Genomic DNA, 23,429 nt, shown 5'->3' on the forward strand with positions numbered 1-23,429 from the left:
CCCTGCCGCGGTGCACGGGGATGCACGCGTTGCAGGGGGGGCGGCTGGGGCTCGCCGGCTCCCCGCTCCGGCGCTGAGCCCGGCGGGATGCAGAGCGGCGGCGCGATGCCAGCGCCGTCCCCGGCGCCCGAGCCGCTCAGGCCATGGGCCAGGGCGCCCGGAGCCCCGCGTCGCCCATCTCCTCCTGGTAGACGCGGTCGAAGCGGGCGCTCTGCAGCGGCGAGAAGTGCTCGCGCCAGTCGCCCACGACGCCTGCGGGAGGGCAGAGGGCTGCAGCCGGCGCCGGCGCGGGGAGGGGGCCCCCGGCCCCGCGCAGCCCCTCACCTTTCCGCATGAAGCGGCCCTGGCTGTGGTCCATGATCTCGCAGGGGATGAGGCTGTAGTTGGCCATGGCGTTGTCCCGCATGGCTGCGAAGCTGCAGTGCCGCTCCAGGCTGCCCAGCGTCTCCGGCCCCGGCGGGCGGCCCAGGAAGGCGCCGAGCCGCTCCGCGGTGCCCCGCAGGTCCTGGCCGAGGGGGCCGGGTGAGCCGGGCCGCCCCGGGGGACCCGGCCGGGCGCGGAGGGGGGGACGCGGGGGCTCACCTGGTGCAGCTCCTCGTAGGTGACGTAGAGGATGTCCAGGGCCTGGCGCTGGCCCAGCCAGCCCTTGACGTGCTCGAACCAGGAGCCGTACTGCACTGCGGGGGCAGGCGGGGGTCACGGGGCGCCCGGGCCGCCGCCGTCCCCTCCATCCCCCCGGCCCTTACCCGTGCCCTCGAGGAACTGCGCCAGGAAGGCGTCGAAGGAGCCGGGGTCCGGCAGGAACTTGGCCAGCCGGTGGAAGTGGTAGAAGGAGACGGCCACGTCCTTGGGGTTCCTGGCCACGTAGATGACCTGGCGGGCGCCGGCGGGCGTCAGCGGGCACCGCGCCATCCCGGCATCACCCTGGCATCGCCCCGGCATCATCCCGGCATCATCCCGGCATCTTCCTGGCATCGTCCTGGCATTGCCCTGGCATCGCCCCGGCATCATCCCGGCATCGCCCCGGCATCATCCCAGCATCATCCCGGCATCATCCCGGCATCATCCCGGCATCATCCCGGCATCGCCCTGGCATCATCCCGGCATCGCCCTGGCATCACCCCGGCTCCCCGGCATCATCCCGGCATCGCCCCGGCATCGCCCCGGCTCCCCGGCATCATCCCGGCATCGCCCCGGCATCGCCCCGGCACCATCCTGGCACCATCCCGCACGGCGACAGCGAGGGGATTTCTGGCACCCATCGCTCCACCCCGCCCGGCCGCGGGAGCTCAGAAAGCCCCGGGCAATCACCCCGGGCGGGGAAAGCCCCCCACGGGCGCGGGCTGCCCCGCCGGGGCCCCCCTTCACCTTGGCCTTGGTCCGCTGGAGCGCGGGGGCCAGGACGCGGGCGGGCAGGTGGGTGGTGATGAGGCGGTGGTCGGCCGTGTCCTGCAGCGTGTCCCTGAAGTAGGTCTGCTCCAGCCAGGGCGCCCGCACCCAGTTGGGGATGGTCTTGGCCGGCAGGACGTCCCCGTTGCTGTACAGCAGGGTCAGGATCTCCTGCATCCACGTGGTGCCTGGGGGAGGCGGGGGTCAGGCAGCCCCCCCCCCCGCACAGGGCACAGCTTGGCCTTCACGGCACGGCACGGCACGGCACGGCACGGCACGGCACGGCACGGCTCGGGGCAGGCAGCTCAGCCTTGCCCCACCGCGTCCCCCGGGCAGTTACGCTGGGGCAGCTTCCACCTGGGTCTGCAGCGCCCGGCTGGGGCCGGGATGGAGCAGGGGACAGGGCTGGGGATGGGCTGGGGCTGGAGCAGGGGACAGGGCTGGGGATGGGCTGGAGGGGCTGGGGCTGGGGACTGGGATGGAGCAGGGGCTGGGATGGGACTGGGGGCAGGATGGGGCTGGGATGGGGCAGGGGCTGGGATGGGACTGGGGGCAGGATGGGGCTGGGATGGGGCAGGGGATGGGGCTGGGATGGGAGAGGGGCTGGGATGGGGCATGAGATGGGGCTGGGATGGGGCAGGGGATGGGATGGGGCAAGGAATGGAGCTGGGATGGGGCAGGGGATGGGGTGGAGCTGGGATGGGGCTGGGATGGGGCTGGGATGGGGCTGGGATGGGGCTGGGAATGGGGCAGGGGCTGGGATGGAGCTGGGATGAGGCTGGAGCTGGGGCAGGGGCTGGGATGGGGCCGGGATGGGGCAGGGGATGAGATGGGGCTGGGATGGGGCTGGGGGCAGGCTGGAGGACAGGAGAGGGCTGGGGATGGGGCTGGAGCCGGGACAGGGCTGGAGCCGGGGCTGGGGCTGGGGCCCGGCCGGGGCAGGGGAGGGTTCGGAGGGGGCTGACCCCCACCGCGCCTGCCGGGGCTCGCGGGGAGCTCAGTGCTCGTCGGGGGGCCAAGGGTCTCCCCGGCTGGGGGGGCCGTGCCGGGGGGGGCTGGTGGCCGTGGGGCTCTGTGGGGCGGGAGGCGGCCATGCCCGCGGAGGGGCCGGCGCGCAGCCTCTGCCACGTCCCGCGTCCCGCCGCGCTGGCGGCGCTGGTCCTGCCGCGGCCGTGCCCGGGGCTGCGTGGCAGAGCCTGCCCGCGGCCCCCGCTGCCCCCCTGGCCTGGGTCCCCCCTCCCCGCCGCCCTGCCTCTTCCCTGTCCCCCAGCCCCTCTCTCTGTCCCCGTCCCCGCCGCCGGCTCTCACCCGACTTGGGGTAGGTGACGATGACCACGTCGGTGTCGCGGAAGGGGAAGGTGGTGGCGAAGTGCAGCGACTCCTTGGTGTGGAGGTGGCCCGGCAGGGAGATGCCGGCGAAGGTCTCCGTCACCTCCAGCCGGTCCATGTCCCCCGCCGCCTGGGAGGCGCCCGCCGGCGCCCGGCCTTAAATAGCCGCAAAAGAGGAAGCCGGGCGGGAGGCCACGGCCCCCCCGGCGCATTCCTCATGGGGGGCCGCCGCGGGGCCGTCCCCGGCCCGGGGGCCCCGGCAGGGCGGCCGCGGGGCCGGGCAGCGCCGGGGGCCGGAGCAGCCCACGCCGCCCCGGGGACGGGCGCTCGGCCCTGGCGCCCCGTGGGACCGGGGATGCCGTGCCCCGAGCTGCCGCCCCGCTGTTCCCGGCGTCCCGGCACCGCGGCTGGCGCACAAACCCTGCGGGACGCCGGGGCGCGGGCAGCACCCCGTGCCTCAGTTTCCCCCTTGCCGGCGCGTGCCGGGCGGCACGGCGGGGCCAGGGTGCACGTGCCACGGCACAGCGTGCCTTCGCCGGCCTCGTGCAAGGGCTGTGCTGGGTCCCGGCTGCCGTGCCGCCGGATTTCTCTGGGATGTGCCGGCACCGCGGACACTTTCCCGGCCGCTCGGAGCCCGGTGGCACATCTGGGGCGGCCGGGAGCCCGTCCCAGCCCCAGTGATGGCACGCGAGCCGCGGGGAGCAGCCGCCCCGCGCCAGGGCCAGCGGTGACCGTGCACCGGGGCACCCGGGGGACGCCGAGGCGGGGGGCAGCGGGGCTCTGCCGGCAGAAACGCGTCGACCACGGCTACGCGGGGAGGAGGTGCCGCAGCCCGGCCGCGGTGCCCGGGCGCTGCCGGGGCGCGGGGACGGGTTTATGGCGCTGGCTGGCGGTTATTTATTTACCAGGGCAGGGGGAGGCCGGGAGGACGCGCGGGGCGCGTGCAGTCCCGAGGGCTCGCGGCGGCGGCGGCGGGTCGCGGCGGCGGCGATGCTGCGCGGGAGCGTGCTGCTGCTGTGCCTGCTGCTGCCGTGCCGGGGCCAGCAGCACCGCGACGAGGCCGAGCGCATCATGGGCACCACGCCGGTCATCGACGGGTGAGCGCGGCCCGCGGCGGCCCCCGCGGCACGGCCCCCCGCACCGGGCCCCGGCCGCCGCAGCGCGGGACATGTGCCGTGCCCGCCCGGCGCCCTGGCAACGGCTCCAAAGGTTGTCCCGGGCCCCGGCACGCCGGGCCGGCCGGGGACTCTGCTCGGCTTGGCCTCCCGACCACGCCGCAGCACTCTCAGTTCCCTGAGAAACCCCCCCGGCCGTGAAAGCCCCGCGGGGCTGCAACGGGGCCGGAGATGCCGGGGGGATCCCCGGGCCACACACCCAGGGGCCAGGCGTTGCCGGAGATGCCGGGGGCTCCCTAAGGTGCAGCCTGGGGCCGTGCGGGGCCAGCGGTGCCACCACGATCCCTGCTCCATGCACCCCGGGGCCGGTGGTGCCACCGCGATCCCTGCTCCATGCACCCCAGGGCTGGCGGTGCCACCGCGATCCCTGCTCCACGCACCCCGGGGCCGGCGGTGCCACCGCGATCCCTGCTCCATGCACCCCGGGGCCGGCGGTGCCACCGCGATCCCTGCTCCATGCACCCCGGGGCCGTGCGGGGCCAGTAATGCCTGGAGATCCCCTAGGTGCAGCTTGGGGCCGTGCATCGCCGGCAATGCCGGGGAATCCCTGCTCCGTGCACCCCGGGGCTGTGCACTGCCGGGGGATGCCCTAGGTGCAGCCCGGGCTGTGCATTGCCGGCATCGCCGGGGGATCCCCCAGGTGCAGGCCGGGCCGCGAGCGGGGCAGGGTGCTGGGAAGCCCGGGGCCAGGCTCTCCCAGGGGATCGAGCGGCTCCTCCGTTTCCCGCGGCAGAGCCGCCTGGGGAAGTCCACGCTCGGGGCAAACCAGCCGGCAGGGTCAGGGCCGTGTCCCCAGGGATGTCCCCAGCCCCGGGCCAGGCCCCATTCCCGGCAGCGCCGGCGCCCAGCCCTCCGGCACGGCTGGCCTGGCAGCTCCAGTGGTCCGAGGAGCCCCCAGTGCTGCTCAGCACCAGCACGGCCGGGGCCGCTGCCCGGGGGTCCGGCGTGGGGCTATGTGGGGCTACGTGGCGCGGCAGCCCGGGCGCGGGGCGGCCCCTGGAAACCGGAGCGGGCCGGGCACGGCGGAGGATGTGGCGGGCCGTGACGCAGGAGAGGAGAAGTGGGAGCCTGCCCGTGCGGCCGGCACTTCCCCAGCGCCGCCGCGAGGTGCATGACACCGCACGGCAGTGACGTCCCCGCGGCGCTGACGTCCCCGCGGCGGGGCCACCGGGCCGGTTCCCCCGGGTGCAGAAGGGCGAGGGCTGAGCGGGGCCGGGCGCACCGAGGGCCTGGTGGGCCAGCCACAGCTCCGGTGACGTGGGGCCGTCCCCGAGGAGCCACCTGCCCCCTGCTCCCGGCCAAAGACACTCCGGCAGTGCTTCCCGGGGGACACGGATAGATCAGGGATGGACGGGCAGAGGGGCAGGGAGATGGGATGATGGATGGATGGATGGGTGGATGGATGGGTGGGCAGATGGATGGATGCATGCATGCATGCATGGGCAGATGGAAGGATAGGCAGATGGATGGATGGGTGGATGGATGGATGGGTGGATGGATGGATGGGTGGCTGGGTAGATGGATGGGTGGATGGGTGGATGGATGGATGGGTGGATGGGTGGATGGGCGGATGGGTGGATGGGTGGATGGGCAGGCAGCTGGACCCCCTCTTACCCCCGCTGGCTCCTCTGCCCAGGCACAACGACCTGCCCTGGCAGCTCCTCAAGAGGTTCAACAACCAGCTGGGGCTGCCGGAGGCCAACCTGACGCTGCTCAACGGCACCCACACCAACATCCCCAAGCTGCGCAGCGGGCGCGTGGGCGGGCAGGTGGGACGGACGGACGGACGGGGGCACTGCGCCGCGGTGGGGCGGGCGGGGGGACGGGCACCGGGGTGGGCAGGGGGACACGGAGCCAGGCACCGGGATGGGCTCCGGGGGCGGCGGGCTGCGGCGGGCGTCCGGCGCTGACGGGTGCCGTCCCGGGCAGTTCTGGTCCGCGTACGTGCCCTGCGAGACGCAGGACAAGGACGCGGTGAAGCGCACGCTGGAGCAGATAGACGTGGTGCACCGCATGTGCGAGCTCTACCCCGACACCTTCGCCTGCGTTGTCGACAGCACCGGTGAGCGGCCGCGGGGACGGGGACGGGGACGGGGACAGGGCTGAGGCTGGCGGGGTCTGCGGGGCCGTGGCGCGCCCCAGCCCCGGCTGAGGCCCCGCTGGCTCCGGCAGGCATCGAGCAGGCTTTCCGCGACGGGAAGGTGGCCAGCCTCATCGGGGTGGAGGGCGGCCACTCCATCGACAGCAGCCTGGGCGTCCTGCGCACCTTCTACCGCCTGGGCGTCCGCTACATGACCCTCACCCACAGCTGCAACACGCCCTGGTAGCGGCCGCCAGCCCCGGGACGGAGACACGGCCGGGATGGGGACGTGGCTGGGACAGAGACGTGGCCAGGATGGGGACACAGCCAGGATGGGGATGCTGCTGGGATGGGGACACAGACAGGAGGGGGGACACGGCTGGGATGGGGACACGGCTGGGATGGGGATGCAGGTGGGATGGGGGATGTGGCCGGGATGGGGACGTGGCCAGGACAGGGACATGGCCAGCATGGGGACACAGCCAGGATGAGGATGCTGCTGGGATGGGGACACAGCCGGGATGGGGACAAGGCTGGGATGGGGATGCTGCTGGGACGGGCTTGTGGCCAGGAGGGGGGGCACAGCTGGGATGGAGACGTAGCTGGGATGGGGAACGTGGCCAGGATGGGGACACATCCAGGACAGGGATGCAGCCGGGATGGGGACACAGTCAGGGTGGGGACACGCCGTAGGGCAGGGGTAGGGGCAGGGGTAAGGATTGAGGGCTCTGACACTGCCCCACTCGGCAGGGCAGATAACTGGCTCGTGGACACCGGCAGCGAGCCGGCCTTGCACGACGGCCTCTCGTCCTTCGGGCAGGTGAGCGGGGGCAGCCCTGGGGACGAGGACAGCCCCGTCCCGGGTTTTTAAGCAGAGGGGATGGTGCCCTGGGTGCAGGGCGTCCCGTGGCTCTGCCCCGCGCCCACCCCGTCCCGTGCCCGTCCCGCAGACGGTGCTGGAGGAGATGAACCGCCTGGGCATGATCGTGGACCTGGCCCACGTCTCCGTGAAGACCATGAAGGACGCGCTGACCCTCTCCAAAGCCCCCGTCATCTTCAGCCACTCGTCCGCCTACGGCATCTGCCCGCACCGGCGCAACGTGCCCGACGACGTGCTGCAGATGGTGGTGAGCGGCCGGGCGGGGGGGCGGGCGGGGGGGCCGGCGCGGGGCCCCGGGGTCTCAGCCCCGCCGCTCGCCCCCAGGTCTCCACCGGCAGCCTGGTGATGGTGAACTTCTACAACCAGTACGTGACGTGCCGGGACACGGCCACGCTGGCCGACGTGGCGGGTGAGTAGGGTGCCGCGGGGCCCCGCGCCGGCCGCCCCCCCCGCCGCTCACCGCGGCCCCTCTGCGCCCGCAGACCACATGGACTACGTGAAGGCGGTGGCCGGCATCGAGTCCGTCGGCTTCGGTGGCGACTACGACGGGGTCCCGGGGTGAGACGGCGCCGGGGGATGCGGGGAGCCCGCGCCGTGCACCGGCTGCGCCGGGGAGCGGGGCTGGCATCCCCGGGGGGGATGGACGTGGGGCCCCCGGCGCGGCCCCGAGCTCAAGCTCCGGCGGGCGCAGGCTGCCCACCGGCCTGGAGGACGTGTCCACCTACCCGGCGCTGGTGGCAGAGCTGCTGGCGAGGAACTGGACCGAGGAGGAGGTGCGGGCGGCCCTGGCCGAGAACCTGCTCCGCGTGTTCAGGAAGGTGGAGGAGGTGAGCAGGGCACGGGGGTGCAGGCGACGTGGGGACATGGGGCACGGGGATGCATGGGGCACAGGGACACATGGGGTGGCATGGGGACACGTGTCCCCATGGGGATGCACAGGGTGTGGGAACACACATGGGACATGGGGATGCACGGGGCATGGGGACACGTGGGGCAACATGGGGACACATGGGACATGGGGATGCACGGGGCATGGGGACACGTGGGGCAACATGGGGACACATGGGACATGGGGATGCACGGGGCATGGGGACACGTGGGGCAACATGGGGACACATGGGACATGGGGATGCATGGGGCACGGGGACACATGGGGCACAGGGATGCACGGGGCACGGGGACATGGAGGGGATGGGGACGCAAGGGGCAGCACAGCAATGTGACGCAGGGGTGTGTGGGGCACAGGAACACCCAGGGACACGCAGGGCAGCACGGTGGCATGCAGCACACCGGGACAAGCAGGGGCGCGGGGACACGTGGGGCTGGGGATGGCAGCGGGTGGCAGGACAGGGTGACACGGGGAGGCGCAGGGTGATGGGGACACAGGGCCCGGGGACGCCTGGACCGCGTGGGGCAGCGCGGCAATGCGCGGGGCCGGCCCTGCCCCCCCGCAGGTGAAGGCAGCCCTGCAGGGCACGGCCGCCCGCGAGGAGCCCATCGCCTTCGAGGAGCTGGACGGCACCTGCCGCACCCGCTACGGGTACCCCAGCGGCGCCGGCCCTGCCCGGCTGCTGCCGCCGGCCCTGGCCCTGGCGCTGCCGCTGCTGGGCCTCCTGCTCTAGCGCCCGGCGCCCTGCCCGAGCCCCGAAATAAAGCTGTGCTTCGAGCCCCGCGAGCAGCGTGCATCGCCGCCGGGGCCCCGCGGCAGCTGGGTGGCCCTGGGAGAGGCTCTGCTCTCCCTGCCTGCTCCCCCTCCAGCCCCCTTGGCTTCCCCAAGGCTCCCGGCCCCCGGCAGCCCCCGGGCCCAGGCTCGGCTCCAAGCTGCGACCGCACCGGCAGTGATACATCGCCGCAACAGGCGGCCGGGGTGGCTGTAGGGCTGCCTCCGCAGGATGCTTACATTAATCATTAGCTAATTAATTGGCTACTCAATCAGCTCGTTAGCAATTTCCCCTCACATTTGGGAACAGCCTGTCTTCAGAGCGGAGGCGGCTTCGGGCATGGGGAAAGCGGGCTGGCGAAGGAGAGCCGTCCTCCCGCGGCGCCCGCAACGCGGCTGCGGCACGGGGCCCCGGCTGGCAGCGGGGAAGCGGCTGAGCCCCCATCTCCCCGCGGCCGCAGTGGGACGGGGCCACCGGGCCCTCCTGCGCGTCCCCCTCCGGTGCCGGTGCCGTCGCAGGTGCCGATGGCAGGACCGGACCCCTGGCCAGAAAATGCCCTTCCGTGGAGTTGCCAGCCGGGAGCCTCCCCTTGGCGAGATAAACGCCCAAGAGGGGCATTTGCCCCGCCGGCTGCCTCCCCGCGGGCCGGGCAACGGTGCAGCGAGCTGCACGACGACCTGCGCAGCCCAAAAACGAGCCTGGGGAAGGAGCTAGGCACCAGCCAGCCGCCCCGGCAGCGAGGGGCCATGGTGGCTCCTGCCCATGGCCCGGCCATGTGAGGGAACCGGGAGCAGGCGCGGGCCCCGCTGTACACCACGGCCCGAGGACGTCGGACCCCCCTTCCCCTCAGCCCCCCGCCCCGGGGAGCCGCGGCTCCGGCGGGGAAGGCGCGCTGGCTGCGCTGCTGCTGCAGGGCGAGGGGAAGCCGGGAGGGCTGCGGCCAGCAGGACTGGCCTCTTCCTCCTCCCTGCCTGGGCCCCGGCCCTGGCAGCGGCCCCCAGCCCCGGCCTCACCTGCACGCTGCACCCACAGCTGGCGGGGACTGTGGCCCCCTCTTCCAGAGACCCCCCCCGAGCCCCCAAACGCACCAAGACTGACGTTCAGGGACCGTTTATTTAAAATAGCAAGGGTAATCAACAGGAGTTCGGAAAAGAAGAAAAAGGCAAATGAAACAAGCTTTAAAAAAACCCAAACGAGAACACAGCACGCACCGTTTACAGAGGCCGGCTGTCCTCGGGGCCGGAGGGCGCGTCCCGGGCCCCCGCCCCACGGGTGGCATCAGCGCAGGCCCGGGCGGCTGCCAGGCCCCCGCGGCGCCCCGACCGCTGCTCCAGCCCCGCAGGGAGCCGGGGCCAGGCAGCCCCACGGTCCCGGGGGGACGGCGCTGGCTGCAGACCCAGCCACCTCCGCCCAGCGGCAAGCACAGGGGAAGGACGCTCTCTGGGCCATGGGACACCCGCTGCCAAGGCCACTGAACTGGTAAGAAATAACCAGGAGAGCGAAAAGCGTCTCGGTTACAAAGGCTGCACAGTCGGGCTTGGCCTGGAGCGAGCCCTGTCCCCCGTCCCCGCGGGCAGAGCGCGCACGCAGGGCGGCACACGCAGCCGGACTGGGCACCTGCCAGCACTAGAGGCTGCACGGGGCCGTTCTCGTCTCCCCCACACTTGTTTTTCCTTACTAATAGCAGCAAAGGGCCTCACTCTGAGCACAGCCCAAAGCAGCAGCTGTGCATGACTTCAAATTTCCTTGAAAAGCGATTATTTGAACAGAAAACTCGGATGAATCATACCCGCTCTGCCGCAGCAGGCCTGGCCGCGCAGCCGAAGCTGCGCACAGCACAGCTCGGCGCTGTCAGCACGCTCGGCCCCGCGCCAGCTCCAGCACAGCAATATCAGCCAAAAAGGTGGGGACGGCGGAGAGGAAAAGGCAGCAGATATCCAAGGGGCGAGCCAGGGCCAGGCAACAGTGCAAGGACACATGCCGTCAGGATGGTTTGACATTGCTGTCACACCCATCCGGCTGGGGGATATTTAGGAACAAGGCTGTTGTCACCGTGGCTGCCAGCCCGGGGTGGAAGCTGCTGTGAACCAGCCCCAGTTGCTGGATGTCAGGCTTGGACCAGGCCACGGGAGAGGTCACAGCCTGGAAAACCTCACTTCCACAGCTCAGCAGCTGCAGATGGCGGATGTGTGGATTTGTACTTCAACACAAACAAACATGTGCTTGTGCAGGGCAGGACAAACATCTTAAAGGTCACTTTGTGGCAAAGAGATCCAGGGGGATTTGCCGGCCAGGATAGAGCGCTAGCGATTGGCAAGGTGAAGTTTGCAGAGAGGGCACCAACCAACAGTTACAAACGGCGTGATGATGGCTTGGGAAGGTCACCGCTAGGGAAGAGACACCATGGCACAACCACGCCTTCCTGCAAGGCACTAACCCTCCCCGAACCACCACAGGCAGCAGGACAGCCCGGGTCAGAGCCCCCTTCCCAGCAGCCGCAGCGCAAGGAGAACCCCTCGGGTCTCTCCCGCCCCACGTGAAGGCAGCGGCCGCGAGCCCCTAGCAAAGGGCTCCCCACGGCCGAGGCCCAGCCTGAAACAGGGAACAAGCGTGCTGCACGGGGAGGAGAGTCAGGCACCGGCTCCCGAGAAGACTGCAACCAACCTCCACAAGGACCCATTTAGTGTTAAACCTGGAGCAGCATGTTGCTCTCGTCCAGAGCCCTGGAATGCCGCGAGAAATCGGCAGCACCCCTCAGACAAAAAACACCCTGAAATCAGAACCAGCAAAGTATTTTCCAAGGGCAGAGCAAGGCTGCGTTTGCTCAGCAAACCCCCGCCGGGATCTCTGCCTGCTCTGGAAGAAGTCGCCAGCATCACACCGTAAAAGAAGAGTCTGACCGGAGCCAGGCAGGGCTGGGAACGTGCCGATGAAGGAGGGGTTGGTCGGCTCCGCCTGGCTAGTAGGTCAGAGCAAGGATGTAGCAGAGGCCGTGGGGAAGGAGTCCCAGGGCCCTCTCCATCCCCACACGCACCTAGTGTGGGACAGCAGTCCAGAGGGATGTCGGGAGACCTTAATTCCGTAAGGCAGCCAACCTGGAAGGGAGAGTACAAGAGGAAACGGCCGTGAGAGCAGCAGGGAACAGCCGTGAGTCAGAAAGACCCTTCAGCCGGCGAGCGCAGAGAAGATATTTGCCCAGAATCCGTCCTCCCATGGCAGAGATGCAAGAGATCCTGCCCTGAAGCACACAGCTGTGACCGCCTGTGGTGCTGCCCGTGCTCGTTGGAACAATCTCTCATCACCAGAGCAGAGGTGCTGCAGAGCGAGGGCTCCCAGCTTCCCTTCTGGGTGCCTCACGACCACGGCCAGCCCAGTCCCTCTCCCAGGGCCGTTCCCACCTCCAAGGCCAGGGCTCCTGCAGCACACGGCTGCTCACCGCCTCAGGACCGTCCCCAGATGGACCCCAGTCGCGGCTGCGTGGGGGGCAGCGGAGAGGGACTGGGAAGAGGAAGCTCACCAGCGTCTCCTGGGGCAGTTCCAGAAAGACAGCCTGTTCCTGGAGCTGTTTGAAGGTCAGCACCAAGCATTCCCCGAGCAGCAGCAGCTGCGTGAGCACGAGCGCAGAGCAGGGCGAGACTGTTCTGTGCCGAATCAACAGGCGCTCACCACACAGTGCCAGAAGCCGCCTCCGCCTCCAGGCCCCGGTGGCCACAGCCCCAAACGGCCACCCTGCCCTCCTGCGCCCTGCCCGCATGCCGTGGGGGCTGCCTGGCGGGCGCTGCGGGGTTCTGGCTCGCCAGAGCGCGGAGGGGGCTCTGCTGATCCTCTCACAACAGGCAAACCCACTCCCTCTCCATCGGTGCAGGATCCCTAGGAAGAACTGGGGCTGCCCTGATGCACGGCAAAGGATCGGGGGGAGAACAAACCTTCGTGAGAGCTGGTCTTCTTGGGTGCGGGCCGAGCTCTCCCCCACGGCTGAAGCACCCTCGGGGAGCTGGTTGAGCTGGTCCATGATCTCCAGGCCGTTCTCCTCTGCGATCTGCACGATGAGGCTGTCCACCTGCTCCTGCGGGGTGGTCAGCGTGGTGGCGGAGCTCATGGAGTCCTCCATGACCTGCAACGGACACAGCCTGTCACCCCGCCCCACCGGCAAAACCACCCGGCCCAGCCCACGTCCAGCTCCTTCGCTCAGAGAACCAGCTGCAGGCTCCTCATGGGCCACCAGCCCCCTTAACCGAAGGGTCTCTGCGAGTTCAAGCCTGACAGCAGGACTGCAGTGAAAGGCACAGTGCAAGGTCCAGTTCTGCCAGATCCCGTCTGGGTAACCTCTAGCTATGACGCACAGACAGCAACCCTGCCTCTTCCCTCCTTTCTGCCTGATTTGCCTCTTTACACGGCAAACGCCTTCCTCACCAGGCAGCAGAGTCTAGTCCTGCCCAGCATCTCTCGTACACAGAGCAGAACTGCACGAACACCACAAGTGTTTCCCCACGCTGTACCTCAGAGTCCCCAAAGGGAACACAGCGCTGCTCCGCAAGCCCCAGTCACAGCTGAGCTCTCTCCTCGGAGGCAGCATGACACCGCAGTTCACAGATCCCGCGCGAGAAAAGCCCTCCTCCCAACCCCAGCCGCTCCCAGCCCTCGCGGACCTCTCTGAGGCCACCAGCACTTACCGACGTATGAACATCCAAATTCTGAACCTGCTGCTCAAATTTGTCCATCACTGCAGACACCTTCTGCAGATCCATGGAGCTCAGAGCCTTGTCCAAGGCCTTGGTCACCTGAGCCATGTTTTTCGTCACCTGCAAGAAGAGATTGTTTTACAGATGCTCCTCAAAAGCAAGGGGTCACCGCCACTGAAAGCAAAACCCAGGCTCAGTGTGAGAGAAGTCGGCATTACGAAGCTCCTGCCGGTGCTACAAGACAGGACAAGCGTTGCCTGCTCACGAGCAGGTGCTGCCGCCAGCTCCCAGTCAGTCCCTTTGCAAGCTCAGCCTGGCTGCAGGCTTGTCAAACAGCACTCAGCTACTCTAGACACCCAGCCGGGTGTTTCAGAGGGTCTGAACTAGCTGCAGCGCTTCATCAGACCCCTATCCAGGGACAGGGAAGCCCAAGATGGTTAGAGGTAGGCAAGGAGAATGGAAGAGCCAACATTTGCTCTTTGCAGGGCACAGATCAGCCTCAGAGCCCCACGCCCAAGCGACAGAGGCTCTTACCCCCTTCATCGTCACTGCTGTCTGGACCTTGGAGGCCACCGCATCCACTCGGGAAGCCATGCGAAGCCAGTTGAGCCCCTCGTTCTTCTTGCGGATCGCATTCTCCGCATAGACGCGAGCACATTCCACATTTTTCTGCTGAAGAGCCTGGAAGAGGAAAGAGCCACTGTTTGCAGGAAGAATTCACTTCACATTTATAAACACGCATTTCTGCCTGACAGAAGAAAACAGGTTTATGTGACCCACATAAATACTGAACACACCCTTGGAAAAGTCCAGCCTTGGCAGAGCCAGGATATGAGGTAGGACTTAAAACATTTTGAGGCCGACCTGGCACACATCAAGGACTGGAGAGGGAAGCCTGCCCATTTCCTCCAGTCCCTAACGGTGCACAGCAGCAGGGCAGAAGGCAAGGCAGGATTTCCAGCTGCTTGCACAGCGACGGGGCTGGCAGCACTGGCGTGGCAGCGCAAGAGGCGAGAGGGCCTCACTCGGCGGATGAGGCCCAGCAGAACGCACCAGCAGCTCTGCACGCAGGGCACCCTCTCACCCACCTTTTTGACTTTGGCTTGCTCAGCCTTGGAGTCTTTCTCAGCTTTCTTGGCAAGTTTCTCCAACTGCTTTGCTGTGAACTGGAGCAAAAGCAATGAGTTAACGCGAGGACGCAAAGGAGTTGTCAGCAGCACAGACCCACAAGGTCCCAGCCTGCCCAGAGGCCCGGGGTCAGCAGAGCGCACAGCAGCCGCTGTGGCGGGCTGGCACCCGTGACCCGGCTCGCACCCGTGCCTGGGCTTGCTGCTACGCTGACACGGCCCCTGCTGACTTCAAGGGGTGAGGTGGGGTGGGACAGCAAGTTCTCCGGGAAGTGCTGGCTCCCTCCACCTGAGCAGTGTCGCTGCCCTGACCCTCTGGCTGTGCGGGCTAGTGAAAGAGCTCAACATCTTGACCCCGAGGGCTGGAGACTCCCAGGACACAAACCAAAAGGTTCGTGTTTTCCCACTTCCCAGAAATAGATTAGCCAGGGAGTGTCCGACGGCAGAGGGCGGGTGGGAGGCAGGAACTGGCCGAGCACCAGGGAACACCCTTCCTGACCCAGCGCGACGGGAACCACGGGATAAATCCAGCTAAACGGCTCCCTCTTCCCGCAGCCGCCGGCATCGGCGAGGCTCCCACGACAGGGAAGAGACAGAGCTGCAGCACCTCGGTGCTTCCTTGAAGGCAGATCTCTGCGGGTCGGGACTTCCTTCTCTTCCTAGGAAAAGTGACTTTTTTTTTAAACACCCTACACGTTTTTTCCTCTCTGCCAGCAAAGATCAGGGGACAGAGCGGTCTCCAGGCTCCTGTTAACGTTAATCCAGTCCCTGGGAGGAGGCCGACCCAGCCCCAGCGGGCTCACGGGGCTGTGCTGCTAACGCCTCATCCGAGCACAGCCTATCGCGACGCCCTCAGAGCAGGGCCAAGGCCCCGCCGTAACGACAGCGCCGCCGGAGGCTGCCGTAGCTCAGGCGAGGGCCGCCTGCCCCTCTACCCCGCGGGGCGAGGCCGGGGGCCCGCTCCTGCCCCCCACGAGGGGCTGGGCCCCGTCTCTCGGGAGGGAAAGCCCCCGTCCGGGGCGGGCGCTGCGACGGGGCTGCCGCAAGAGGTGCCCCGCCGACTCGGGGCGGCGATGCGCTGCGGAGAGGCGCCGGAGGGACCGCCGGGCCGGCCGCGCTCACCTTCAGCTGGAAGAGCGTGTCTGCAAGGGAAGGAGACAGAGCCTCAGCGCCGCGCCGGGCCAGGCCCCGCCGCCGCCCCCGGTAGGCCCCGCCGCGGAGCGCGAGGGGAACGGGCCCGCCTGGGGCTGCCCCCCGCCCGCCGCCACCGCCGCCCAGGGCCCGGGGGAAGCCATCGCCGCGCCACTCGCTCGCTCGCTCATGCCCCGGCCCCTCACCGTCCATCCTGCCCCGCTACCGCTTCCGGGAGCCGCCGCCGCTTCCGGGGTCGCGCGCCGACCTCTCGCGAGAGCGCGGCCGGCGCGCGGGTCACGTGAGGGGCGGGGCAGGGCGCGGCCCGGACTCCTGGGGGCGGGGCTGGGGGCGGGGCAAGGCCCGGCGGGGGGCGGGGCGCCGAGGAGGGGACCGACCCCTCAGGGGGGTAACGAGGGCCGGGGCGGGGCGGCTCCTACCGGGGGCCCGGGGCTGCCCCGGGGCACCACGGAGGGACCATCCCGGGCCTGGCCCTGCTCTGCCCCAGGCCGGGAGACTGGGGGGGCCGGTAGGGTGAGGGAGGCACCGGGAGGGCCCAGGGGCCCCGGCCTGGCATGCGGGGCTCCCGCCTCGAAGCCCCGTGCAATCCCCGGGCTCCAGGCCCCGGCCCTGCGCCCCTACCCTGCCGCTGCCCACCTTGTCTCGAGGGCAGGCGATGCCCCGGGGCGGCCGCGATTCTCCCCACGGCCCCGGGGACGAGGCGGTGGCCAGCGGGTCACAAAGAGCGCCGAGGTCAGCCGGGGCGCCCGCGCGGGGCACCATGGGGCGCGCGTTCAGCAGGGCCGCGCACGTGGGAGGTAACAAGCGGGCCCTTCCCCGGGGCACCACCGCCGCCACCCCCGGGGACACGGAGGTCTGGCTGCCCCGCGTCCCCTGCCGGGTCTCGGCGTGCGGCCGGGGACCGCACGTCGCAGCCGCGGGGGCACAGCCTCACCAGTGCGGGCTGGGCCCGGTGTTTCCCTTTCCGCCTTGCGAGTGGCGATGGCCCGGCCTGCGCGGACGGGGCCACGCGCCCTCGTGGGCCCCCCCACCCGCCCCGTGAGGCAGCGGCCATCAGCCTCGATTCCCTTTTTTGAAAATGTTTCGTGCAGCAGAAGGAAGTTTTATCCCCAGCCTGATCCCATGGGCAGAGATCAAGGAACAGCACATTGCGGCTTGCTGCTGTGCGGAGCCTCGGTGTGATTAATTCGCTATAAAACCTTTTGCTCCTGCAATGTGATGGCTCTGGTCTTTCTTTTATCTCTGCGTACACACATAAAAAGAGAGAGGAGAAATGGGGCACTTCCTTTGTGCTGTGCTCTCTTTCTGACACGACAGCCAAGTTTTAATGAGCTTTTTTACACGTAGCAAGTGTTGCTGGGCACGTGTCTGAGCTAGCTGCGGGGGGATGGGGGGAAGCGGCTCCCGGCGGCTGCGGGGGCCGAGCTCTGCCACGGCGCCAACCGCGGGAGGGTTTCAGCCGACCTTTCTCCTTTGCCTTCACCATCCCCACTGCAGCGGGAGGCCAGCGCGGCGCAGCCGGCAGCCAGGACGAGGCGTGTGGGGAAACGGCTCCAACCGGCGGCCACGACCCCCACGGCGTCGCCAGCGAGCTCTCGGTGACACAGTCCAGCCGTCTGTCGGCGGAGGGACCCCACCAGAAAGGTAGGGGACAAAGGGCCGAGTGTCACCGGCCGCACCCAGGCTGAAGCCCCTCGCCGTGGTGGCGGCGCTGTCCCCGACCCTCGCGGGGCTCCTGGCGGCTCGTGCTGCCGCAGCCAGCCTCCCCTCTCCCGCCTTGGCTTTCCGAACTCTGGTTCAGTGAAATCCATCTTCCGCCCTGCCCGGAGCCGGCGTTTGTCCATCGGTGGCTGCCGGTGCCTGCACAGCTGCCCGGGGCCTCAGCGCGGCTCCTCCGCCGTTCCTCACCCCGGGGCAGGCCGGCGTGCCAGGACCCCCACGGCGCCTTTCTCTCCGTTCCTCTAGGGGAGAAAGCGGCCGAGAAGAAAAAGCCTCCTGTTCCCAAAATCGTCATCACGGGGCCCTCGGAGGACTCGGCCTCGCTCACGTCGCTGAAGGACCTCCCGGAGCCACGAGCCATCCGCGATGTAGCCAACCGCGGCCCCTATCGGGCGCACCGGCAGCCCAGCACGGTGGAGGCCTACCGCTCCCCGCCGCGCCCCGCGGCCCCCGCCGCGAGTGAAACAGGGAACTAGTCGCAGCACCGCCGTTGTCGGCCTCGCTTTCCCCGGCCCACCGGGAGCGCGGCGGGGAGGGCCCGGCGCCGCCGCCGCCGCTAGGCCGCGCCTTGCCTAGCAACGGTTGCCAGGGGCCGCCGTGGGGGGCGGGGCCTGCTGCGGGCCAGCTACACTGCGCATGCGCGAGGGCGGGCCCTACGGGCGAGCTACACAGCGCCTGCGTAAGGGCGGGCCCTGCGCTGTGTGGGCGGTGCGGCGCATGCGTGCGAGCGGGCCCTGCGGCGGGCCGATGGCAGGGCGCATGCGCGAGGGGCGGGCCCGGCAGGAAGGGGCGTCACGGCGCATGCGTGGGGGGACGGCATGGCGGAGGGGGCTGCTGCTGCTGCTGCTGCTGCAGAGGGGGAGCCGGAGCCGCTGCGGCTGCGGCGCCTGCGGGGAGAGGGTTTCTTCGAGGTGCCGGCCGGGGACCGGGTGAGCGGGCCCGCGGGGCGTCCCTGGGCTGTTGGGGGCCTGAGGAGGGGCGTCCTGGGCCTTCAGGGGGGGATGAGGAGTGAGGAGCTCTTGGGGAGGCAAGGGTGGGGGAGCCCTGAGGTTTGGGGCGTGTTGTGTTTTGGGGGACGCCGAGAGTGGGGGTCTCGGGGGGGTTGGGTGGCCCTGGGCATTTGGAGGCTTTGAGGGGGCCCCTGGCCTTGGGGTGTGGGGGAGCTCGGGGTCCGAGGGGGTCTGGGGAGGAAGAGGAGGAGGAGGAGGCGGTGTTCTGGGGCATAAGGCGGAGGGACGATCCATAGGCTTTTGGGCGTCCGTGGGCTTTGGAGGGGGGGAAGTGGGGAGGAGGGGTCTCTGGGTTTGGGGGGGTATCTGACGGTGTCTGGGAAAGAGGCGTTCCCGTGATAAGGAACGGAGGAGTTCTGTGGGCTTTTGGGGGGGAATCTGGTGGTCGGAAGAGGAGGGAGTCCTGGGGTCACTGGGTATGAGAGGTGCCCCTGGATCTGACGGGTGTCCTGTCCGGAGGCTTGGGTTGTCCCCAGTCTAAGGGTGCTGGCTGCCTCCCGGCAGACTCGTGGGCCGAGGTATCCTGCCTCAGCCGTAGCCCGGGAGAGCAGGCTGGGGCCGTCGCAGGGGGTGAGCTTTGCCCTTTGCCAGGGTGGTGTGGGAGCGGGTGGGTGCTGGGCTCCACGGGTGAGCGCAGACCGGACCCATGGGCCTGGGGCAGGCTGAGAGATGACGTGCTGGGGACAGGGACGTAGCTCCAGTGAGAAGCAGTGGCAGACTTGGCGTGCTGTCCTGGAGCTGCGTACAGAAAGCAGCAAAGGAGCCTGCACCATCACCAGCCTCCGGTTAAGCTGCAGTGTCCACGGCCCTTCTGAAACACTGGTGTGCTCCATAAATACCAGAGCAGCACCGCTCAGTACCGCCGCTGCCAAGCACTGGCAGATGATAGCTAGGGCTGTGGTTTGACGCATCGGTCTGCCAGCAAGGTTGGGGCTCAGCGGGAAGGTTCATGAGAAACCTCTGAGCACTGAGGGCTGCCCTGAAGATAGCTCTCGCCCTGGAGCAAAGCGGGTCTGTGATGCAGCTCTTTGGTTCCAGCTGGGAAGATGCCGGAGTGTGAAAGAGTTCGAGAAGCTAAATCGGATCGGGGAGGGCACCTATGGCATCGTGTGTAAGTGCCGCAGCGGCTGCGCTCTCTGGGCCCTGTTGCAGACGCGTGACCCGCGGTACAGAGCCAGCGGCGTGCCTTCCCCGGGGGGAGGGCTGTGTGCCACAGGTTGCAGCCTGTCTGCCAGCATCCCGGGAGTGGGAGCGTGTCGGGATGGGGCTGAGGTTGCTGTCAGCGTGCCTGAGGCCGAGAGGCAGCTTGTCAGTGCGGGGGTTGCCCTGGCTCATGATAAAACCAGCGTTTGCCTTCTGGTGCTGAATACGTGGCCCGTGGTGCTGTTCCAGACCGTGCCCGGGACACGCTGACAGATGAAACCGTGGCATTGAAGAAGGTGCGGATGGACAACGAGAAGGATGGTAACGAAGGAGCGGGGGAGCTGCTGTTCTGCAGCAGCAGCCCTGGGGCGGCGGCGGGGGCTCCTCATCGCGCACAGGAGTGTCTGCGGTCCTGCTAGAGGTGCTTGTGCAGCGTGGCTGTCGCTCTCTGCAGGAATGCCCATCAGCAGCCTGCGGGAGATCACCCTGCTGCTGCAGCTTCGGCACCCCAACATCGTGGAGCTGAAGGAGGTGGTTGTGGGGAACCACCTGGAGAGGTGAGAGTCCCCCCATCGTCCTCCCATCACCTCCTGCCCTCTCTGTCTGTCGGAAGGGGTGGCTGTTCTTGCCCTGAGCCTCCTCTCGCAGGGCAAACCTGTGCTGTGAGGTCAAGCTGGGACACTGCTGAGGTGACCGGGCCAGCGGTGGCTTACCTGACCGTCTTGTCTCCCGCAGTATTTTCCTGGTGATGGGCTACTGCGAGCAGGACCTGGCCAGCCTCCTCGAGAACATGCAGACGCCTTTCTCAGAGGCTCAGGTAAGGGCTGAGCCGGGCTGCTGGGAACGCCAGCTTCCCTGTGAGGGGGTGCTGTGACTCCGGCCAAAATGCACTGGCCACCAGCAGAGCCTCGCGATCCCCTGAAACCTTGTGTTCTTGCTTGGATGGGTTTTATCAGAGCTGGTCAAGCCCTCGTTGAAGTAGGAATTCCTGGGCCACGCAGGGAGCTCGGGCTTAGCTGGCTTTCACATAATACCTCCAGAGCCTTTCCAGGCCAGGTTTCGGGAAGGGAAGCACAGCAGCAGGCTGGGGCATGGAGTGCCTCCAGGCAGCCAGTGAGCTATTGCTTGGGGGACACGAGGGACTGATGCAATGACAGAGAGACCCCGCAGACAGCAGAAGGACTCTGGGGACCATGTGGCCTTCTTGGAGTTGCCTTAGGGCACCAAAGTGGGTTTAACCTCAGGGGATGATCTGGCTGGTGCTGCTGACCTGAGGGCTTGCTGCTCCTGTTCTCTGTCCCCAGGTGAAGTGCATCATCTTGCAAGTCCTCAAGGGCCTCCAGTACCTTCATGAGAACTACATCATTCACAGGTAGGAGCAGAAGGACAGACATGGTGGGAAAGGGACCATGGCGGGTGGAAGGGAGAATAGATGGACTGGAGGGAGCCTGCAGAGCTGCAAACTGCTGTGTGATTCTTCAGCTCCTACTGCGGTGTCCTTGGAGCAAGTAGCAGTGTGTGGAGTAGCTCTGGCCGGGGAAGGGCACAAGTCAGTGCCTCTGACACACAGTGGGAGCCCTGGCAAAGCAGGGGTGTCAACAGATGATGAGATCCGTTTTTCGTAGCGATCAGTGAGTTCTGGGGCTCTGCACCTCCCCGAGAGCGCTGTGAGACTGCAGGCAGAGGAGGAACCAGTCTGAGAGATGGTGGTGACCAGGCGCTTTCTGTTTCCCGGCAGGGATCTGAAAGTGTCCAACCTGCTCATGACCGATAAAGGCTGCGTGAAGATAGGTGAGCCCGCGGCAGCTGCGTGCTGCTTCTGCTAGCTCAGCTCCTGCTGTGGCTGCGGCTGCAGCTCTTCCTCTGCTCGCTGATGCACGCAGAGCGTGGAGCTTGCCTCCCTCCTGACCTTGACTCTGCTCCTCTGTTGCAGCGGATTTTGGGCTGGCACGTACTTACGGGATGCCACCGAAGCCAATGACCCCTAAAGTTGTCACACTCTGGTGAGTAGCTCGTTGGTGCAGGGGGCTGAGCTGTGCTGGCTCAGGGTGGCTTGGAGTGAGTCCTCGCAGTGCTCCACGCCGTGGGACCTTCCCTCACTCGGGCTCCAGCACGGTCCCCTCGAATTGGCGCTTTCTCCTGCGCAGGTACCGAGCACCTGAGCTGCTGCTGGGGATGACAACCCAGACCACCAGCATTGACATGTGGTAAGGGCAGACCGTCAGGCGGTGACAGAGGACATGAGGTGGCCCAAGACTGGCCAGAAGGGCGCTTGGGGGATCAGCAGGAGCCGGGACCACAAGCCTGCACCTCCGCGGGGCATCGATGGAGGGACTGGTCCTGCCCCCACTGACTCCTGCGTGTCCTCTGCTCCCCAGGGCCGTGGGCTGCATCCTCGCTGAGCTCCTGGCCCACAAGCCGCTGCTGCCAGGCACCTCCGAGATTCACCAGATCGACCTGATCGTGCAGCTGCTGGGGACACCCAACGAAAACATCTGGCCGGTGAGAGCTGGCCCGCGTTTGCTGCCTGCCCTGCCTGCCCTCCCCTGCCTCGGCCTCACCCGCTGTCTCCCTCAGGGCTTCTCCAAGCTGCCCCTGGTGAGCCAGTACACGCTGCGGAAGCAGCCCTACAACAACCTCAAGCACAAGTTCCCCTGGCTGTCGGAGGCCGGGCTGCGCCTGCTCCACTTCCTCTTCATGTTCGACCCCAAGAAGCGGTAAGAGCCGTCCCAGCTCTGCGCGGGCGGGAGCTGGGGCCGGCGGGGAGGAACTGCCCTCGCCCGCTCACAGGGTCTCGTGCGTCACGGATGAGGGACGTGGGGACAGCCCTGTGGGGAAGTAGCGGTGCTGGCTCCTGCCGCCCTCCAAGGATGGCAGGGACTGTCCCCAAAGCTGGGGGTGGGAATGAGCCCAGCGCGGGGGCAGGCAGGGATGAGCGTGGGCCACGGCGAGGACTGTGTACGTGGGTTAGAGCCCAGCGCCCCGTGAGGGGCCGCTGCAGCTCCGCTGAGCTGCCTGGGGCTGGCAGGAGGTGGCAGGAGCGTCAGGGCTGCGTCTGCCGCAATGCTCTTGTCCTCGGCAGGGCGACGGCAAAAGACTGCCTGGAGAGCTCCTACTTCAAGGAGAAGCCCCTGCGTAAGTGCCTGCCCCCCCTCCCCCCGCCCCGGCCGGGGCTGCTGTGCTCCGGGCCTGGCTGACCCCCCCTCTGCCCCACAGCCTGCGAGCCGGAGCTCATGCCCACCTTCCCCCACCACCGCAACAAGCGAGCAGCCGCCGCCAGCGCAGGGACGGAGAGCCAGGCGAAGCGCAGCAAGCCATGAGCCGCTGTCCCACGGCGGGGGGGGGGGGCATCTGCTGCCCCGGGAAGCCGGCGGGGGCCAGCCCTGCCAGGAGGAGGTATGCCGAGCTCGAGCGGGGACGGCCGTCACCCCGCCGCTGGACTGGACGCGGGCTGCCTGCCCTGCTCTGCCGCCTGCTTGGCACCCGGCTCTCCTCGGAGAGGTACCGGTGCCGCGGGCTCCGTCACCTCCTGGGACAGGCCCCGGCTGCGCTGCCCCGACCCCATCAGCCCTCGAAGGGACGCGCTAGGGGAGCCTGTCCTAGCTGTCAGCACTCCAGGTCCTGTGCTCAGCTCCTGCGTGGAGCTGCTTGTGCTGGGAACATCCACCAGCCGCACAGCTCGGCTGAACTGCCAGCCTCGCAAAGGGGGCCAGACTGCGATGGGGAGTGCTGCAAGCTGCCTCCCTTCACTTGCTGTCAGCTTCCTTGTGCTGCTCCGCTCTCAAGAGGCTGCAGGCGGGTTGCAGCCCTGGGCCTCTGTGGAGCCGGCAGCAGCGCTGCCTGCCCGGGGGGGAGAGGAGAGAGGGGGCCCTGGGCCCCATCGGGTGCAGGAGTGAGATGAGGGGGCTGCCAGGAGGCAGGAGGCCTCAGCCCTGCTCGCTGTCCTGCAGCAGGCAGCTGTGGGCGCAGGGTCACCCTGACTTTGCCTTCAATAAAAGCATCTGCAAACAGCAACGGTGCGGATGAACCGCTCGTTCCCCCGGGGCTCAGCATCCTCCGGGGCACAGCCACAGCGCGGGCGG

The 23,429-nt window shown here is 68.4% G+C and overlaps 5 protein-coding genes across 6 annotated transcripts; 3 read left to right on the forward strand and 2 right to left on the reverse strand.

Annotated features, from left to right (window-relative positions):
* SULT2B1 (sulfotransferase family 2B member 1) lies at positions 1–2,894 on the reverse strand. The gene is made up of 6 exons (XM_064519834.1): positions 2,698–2,894; positions 1,369–1,577; positions 747–873; positions 583–677; positions 325–505; positions 1–252 (listed from the first exon to the last, which is right to left on the reverse strand). Exons 1-6 carry the CDS (start codon positions 2,834–2,836, stop codon positions 137–139), a joined length of 867 nt encoding a protein of 288 aa, XP_064375904.1. The 5' UTR covers positions 2,837–2,894; the 3' UTR covers positions 1–136.
* Positions 2,895–3,655: 761 nt separating this feature from the next.
* On the forward strand, positions 3,656–8,519 carry DPEP1 (dipeptidase 1). The gene is made up of 10 exons (XM_064519833.1): positions 3,656–3,815; positions 5,530–5,662; positions 5,823–5,955; positions 6,066–6,216; positions 6,724–6,793; positions 6,924–7,100; positions 7,178–7,262; positions 7,336–7,411; positions 7,545–7,680; positions 8,308–8,519. The coding sequence occupies exons 1-10, from the start codon at positions 3,709–3,711 to the stop codon at positions 8,473–8,475; spliced, it is 1,236 nt and encodes a 411-aa protein (XP_064375903.1). The 5' UTR covers positions 3,656–3,708; the 3' UTR covers positions 8,476–8,519.
* A 1,089-nt stretch (positions 8,520–9,608) lies between these two features.
* Positions 9,609–15,748, reverse strand: CHMP1A (charged multivesicular body protein 1A). The gene is made up of 7 exons (XM_064519842.1): positions 15,661–15,748; positions 15,446–15,465; positions 14,285–14,362; positions 13,731–13,877; positions 13,188–13,316; positions 12,441–12,628; positions 9,609–11,609 (listed from the first exon to the last, which is right to left on the reverse strand). The coding sequence occupies exons 1-7, from the start codon at positions 15,665–15,667 to the stop codon at positions 11,588–11,590; spliced, it is 591 nt and encodes a 196-aa protein (XP_064375912.1). The 5' UTR covers positions 15,668–15,748; the 3' UTR covers positions 9,609–11,587.
* SPATA33 (spermatogenesis associated 33) lies at positions 14,441–17,878 on the forward strand. Its single transcript, XM_064519843.1, has 3 exons — positions 14,441–15,526; positions 16,973–17,119; positions 17,441–17,878. Exons 1-3 carry the CDS (start codon positions 15,397–15,399, stop codon positions 17,668–17,670), a joined length of 507 nt encoding a protein of 168 aa, XP_064375913.1. The 5' UTR covers positions 14,441–15,396; the 3' UTR covers positions 17,671–17,878.
* A 73-nt stretch (positions 17,879–17,951) lies between these two features.
* Positions 17,952–23,361, forward strand: CDK10 (cyclin dependent kinase 10). 2 transcript variants are annotated; one of them, XM_064519840.1, is made up of 13 exons: positions 17,952–18,123; positions 19,243–19,315; positions 19,597–19,668; positions 19,802–19,904; positions 20,083–20,164; positions 20,652–20,719; positions 21,086–21,138; positions 21,281–21,350; positions 21,495–21,554; positions 21,726–21,849; positions 21,925–22,064; positions 22,430–22,482; positions 22,564–23,361. In XM_064519840.1, the coding sequence occupies exons 1-13, from the start codon at positions 18,013–18,015 to the stop codon at positions 22,665–22,667; spliced, it is 1,113 nt and encodes a 370-aa protein (XP_064375910.1). In that variant the 5' UTR covers positions 17,952–18,012; the 3' UTR covers positions 22,668–23,361. The 2 variants fall into 2 exon arrangements, with proteins under 2 accessions (XP_064375910.1, XP_064375911.1); XM_064519841.1 differs by having other exon boundaries at positions 17,952–18,105.
* Positions 23,362–23,429: the final 68 nt, after the last annotated feature.

Source organism: Dromaius novaehollandiae, chromosome 13 (assembly GCF_036370855.1).
Source record: "Dromaius novaehollandiae isolate bDroNov1 chromosome 13, bDroNov1.hap1, whole genome shotgun sequence".
Taxonomy (NCBI): domain Eukaryota; kingdom Metazoa; phylum Chordata; class Aves; order Casuariiformes; family Dromaiidae; genus Dromaius; species Dromaius novaehollandiae.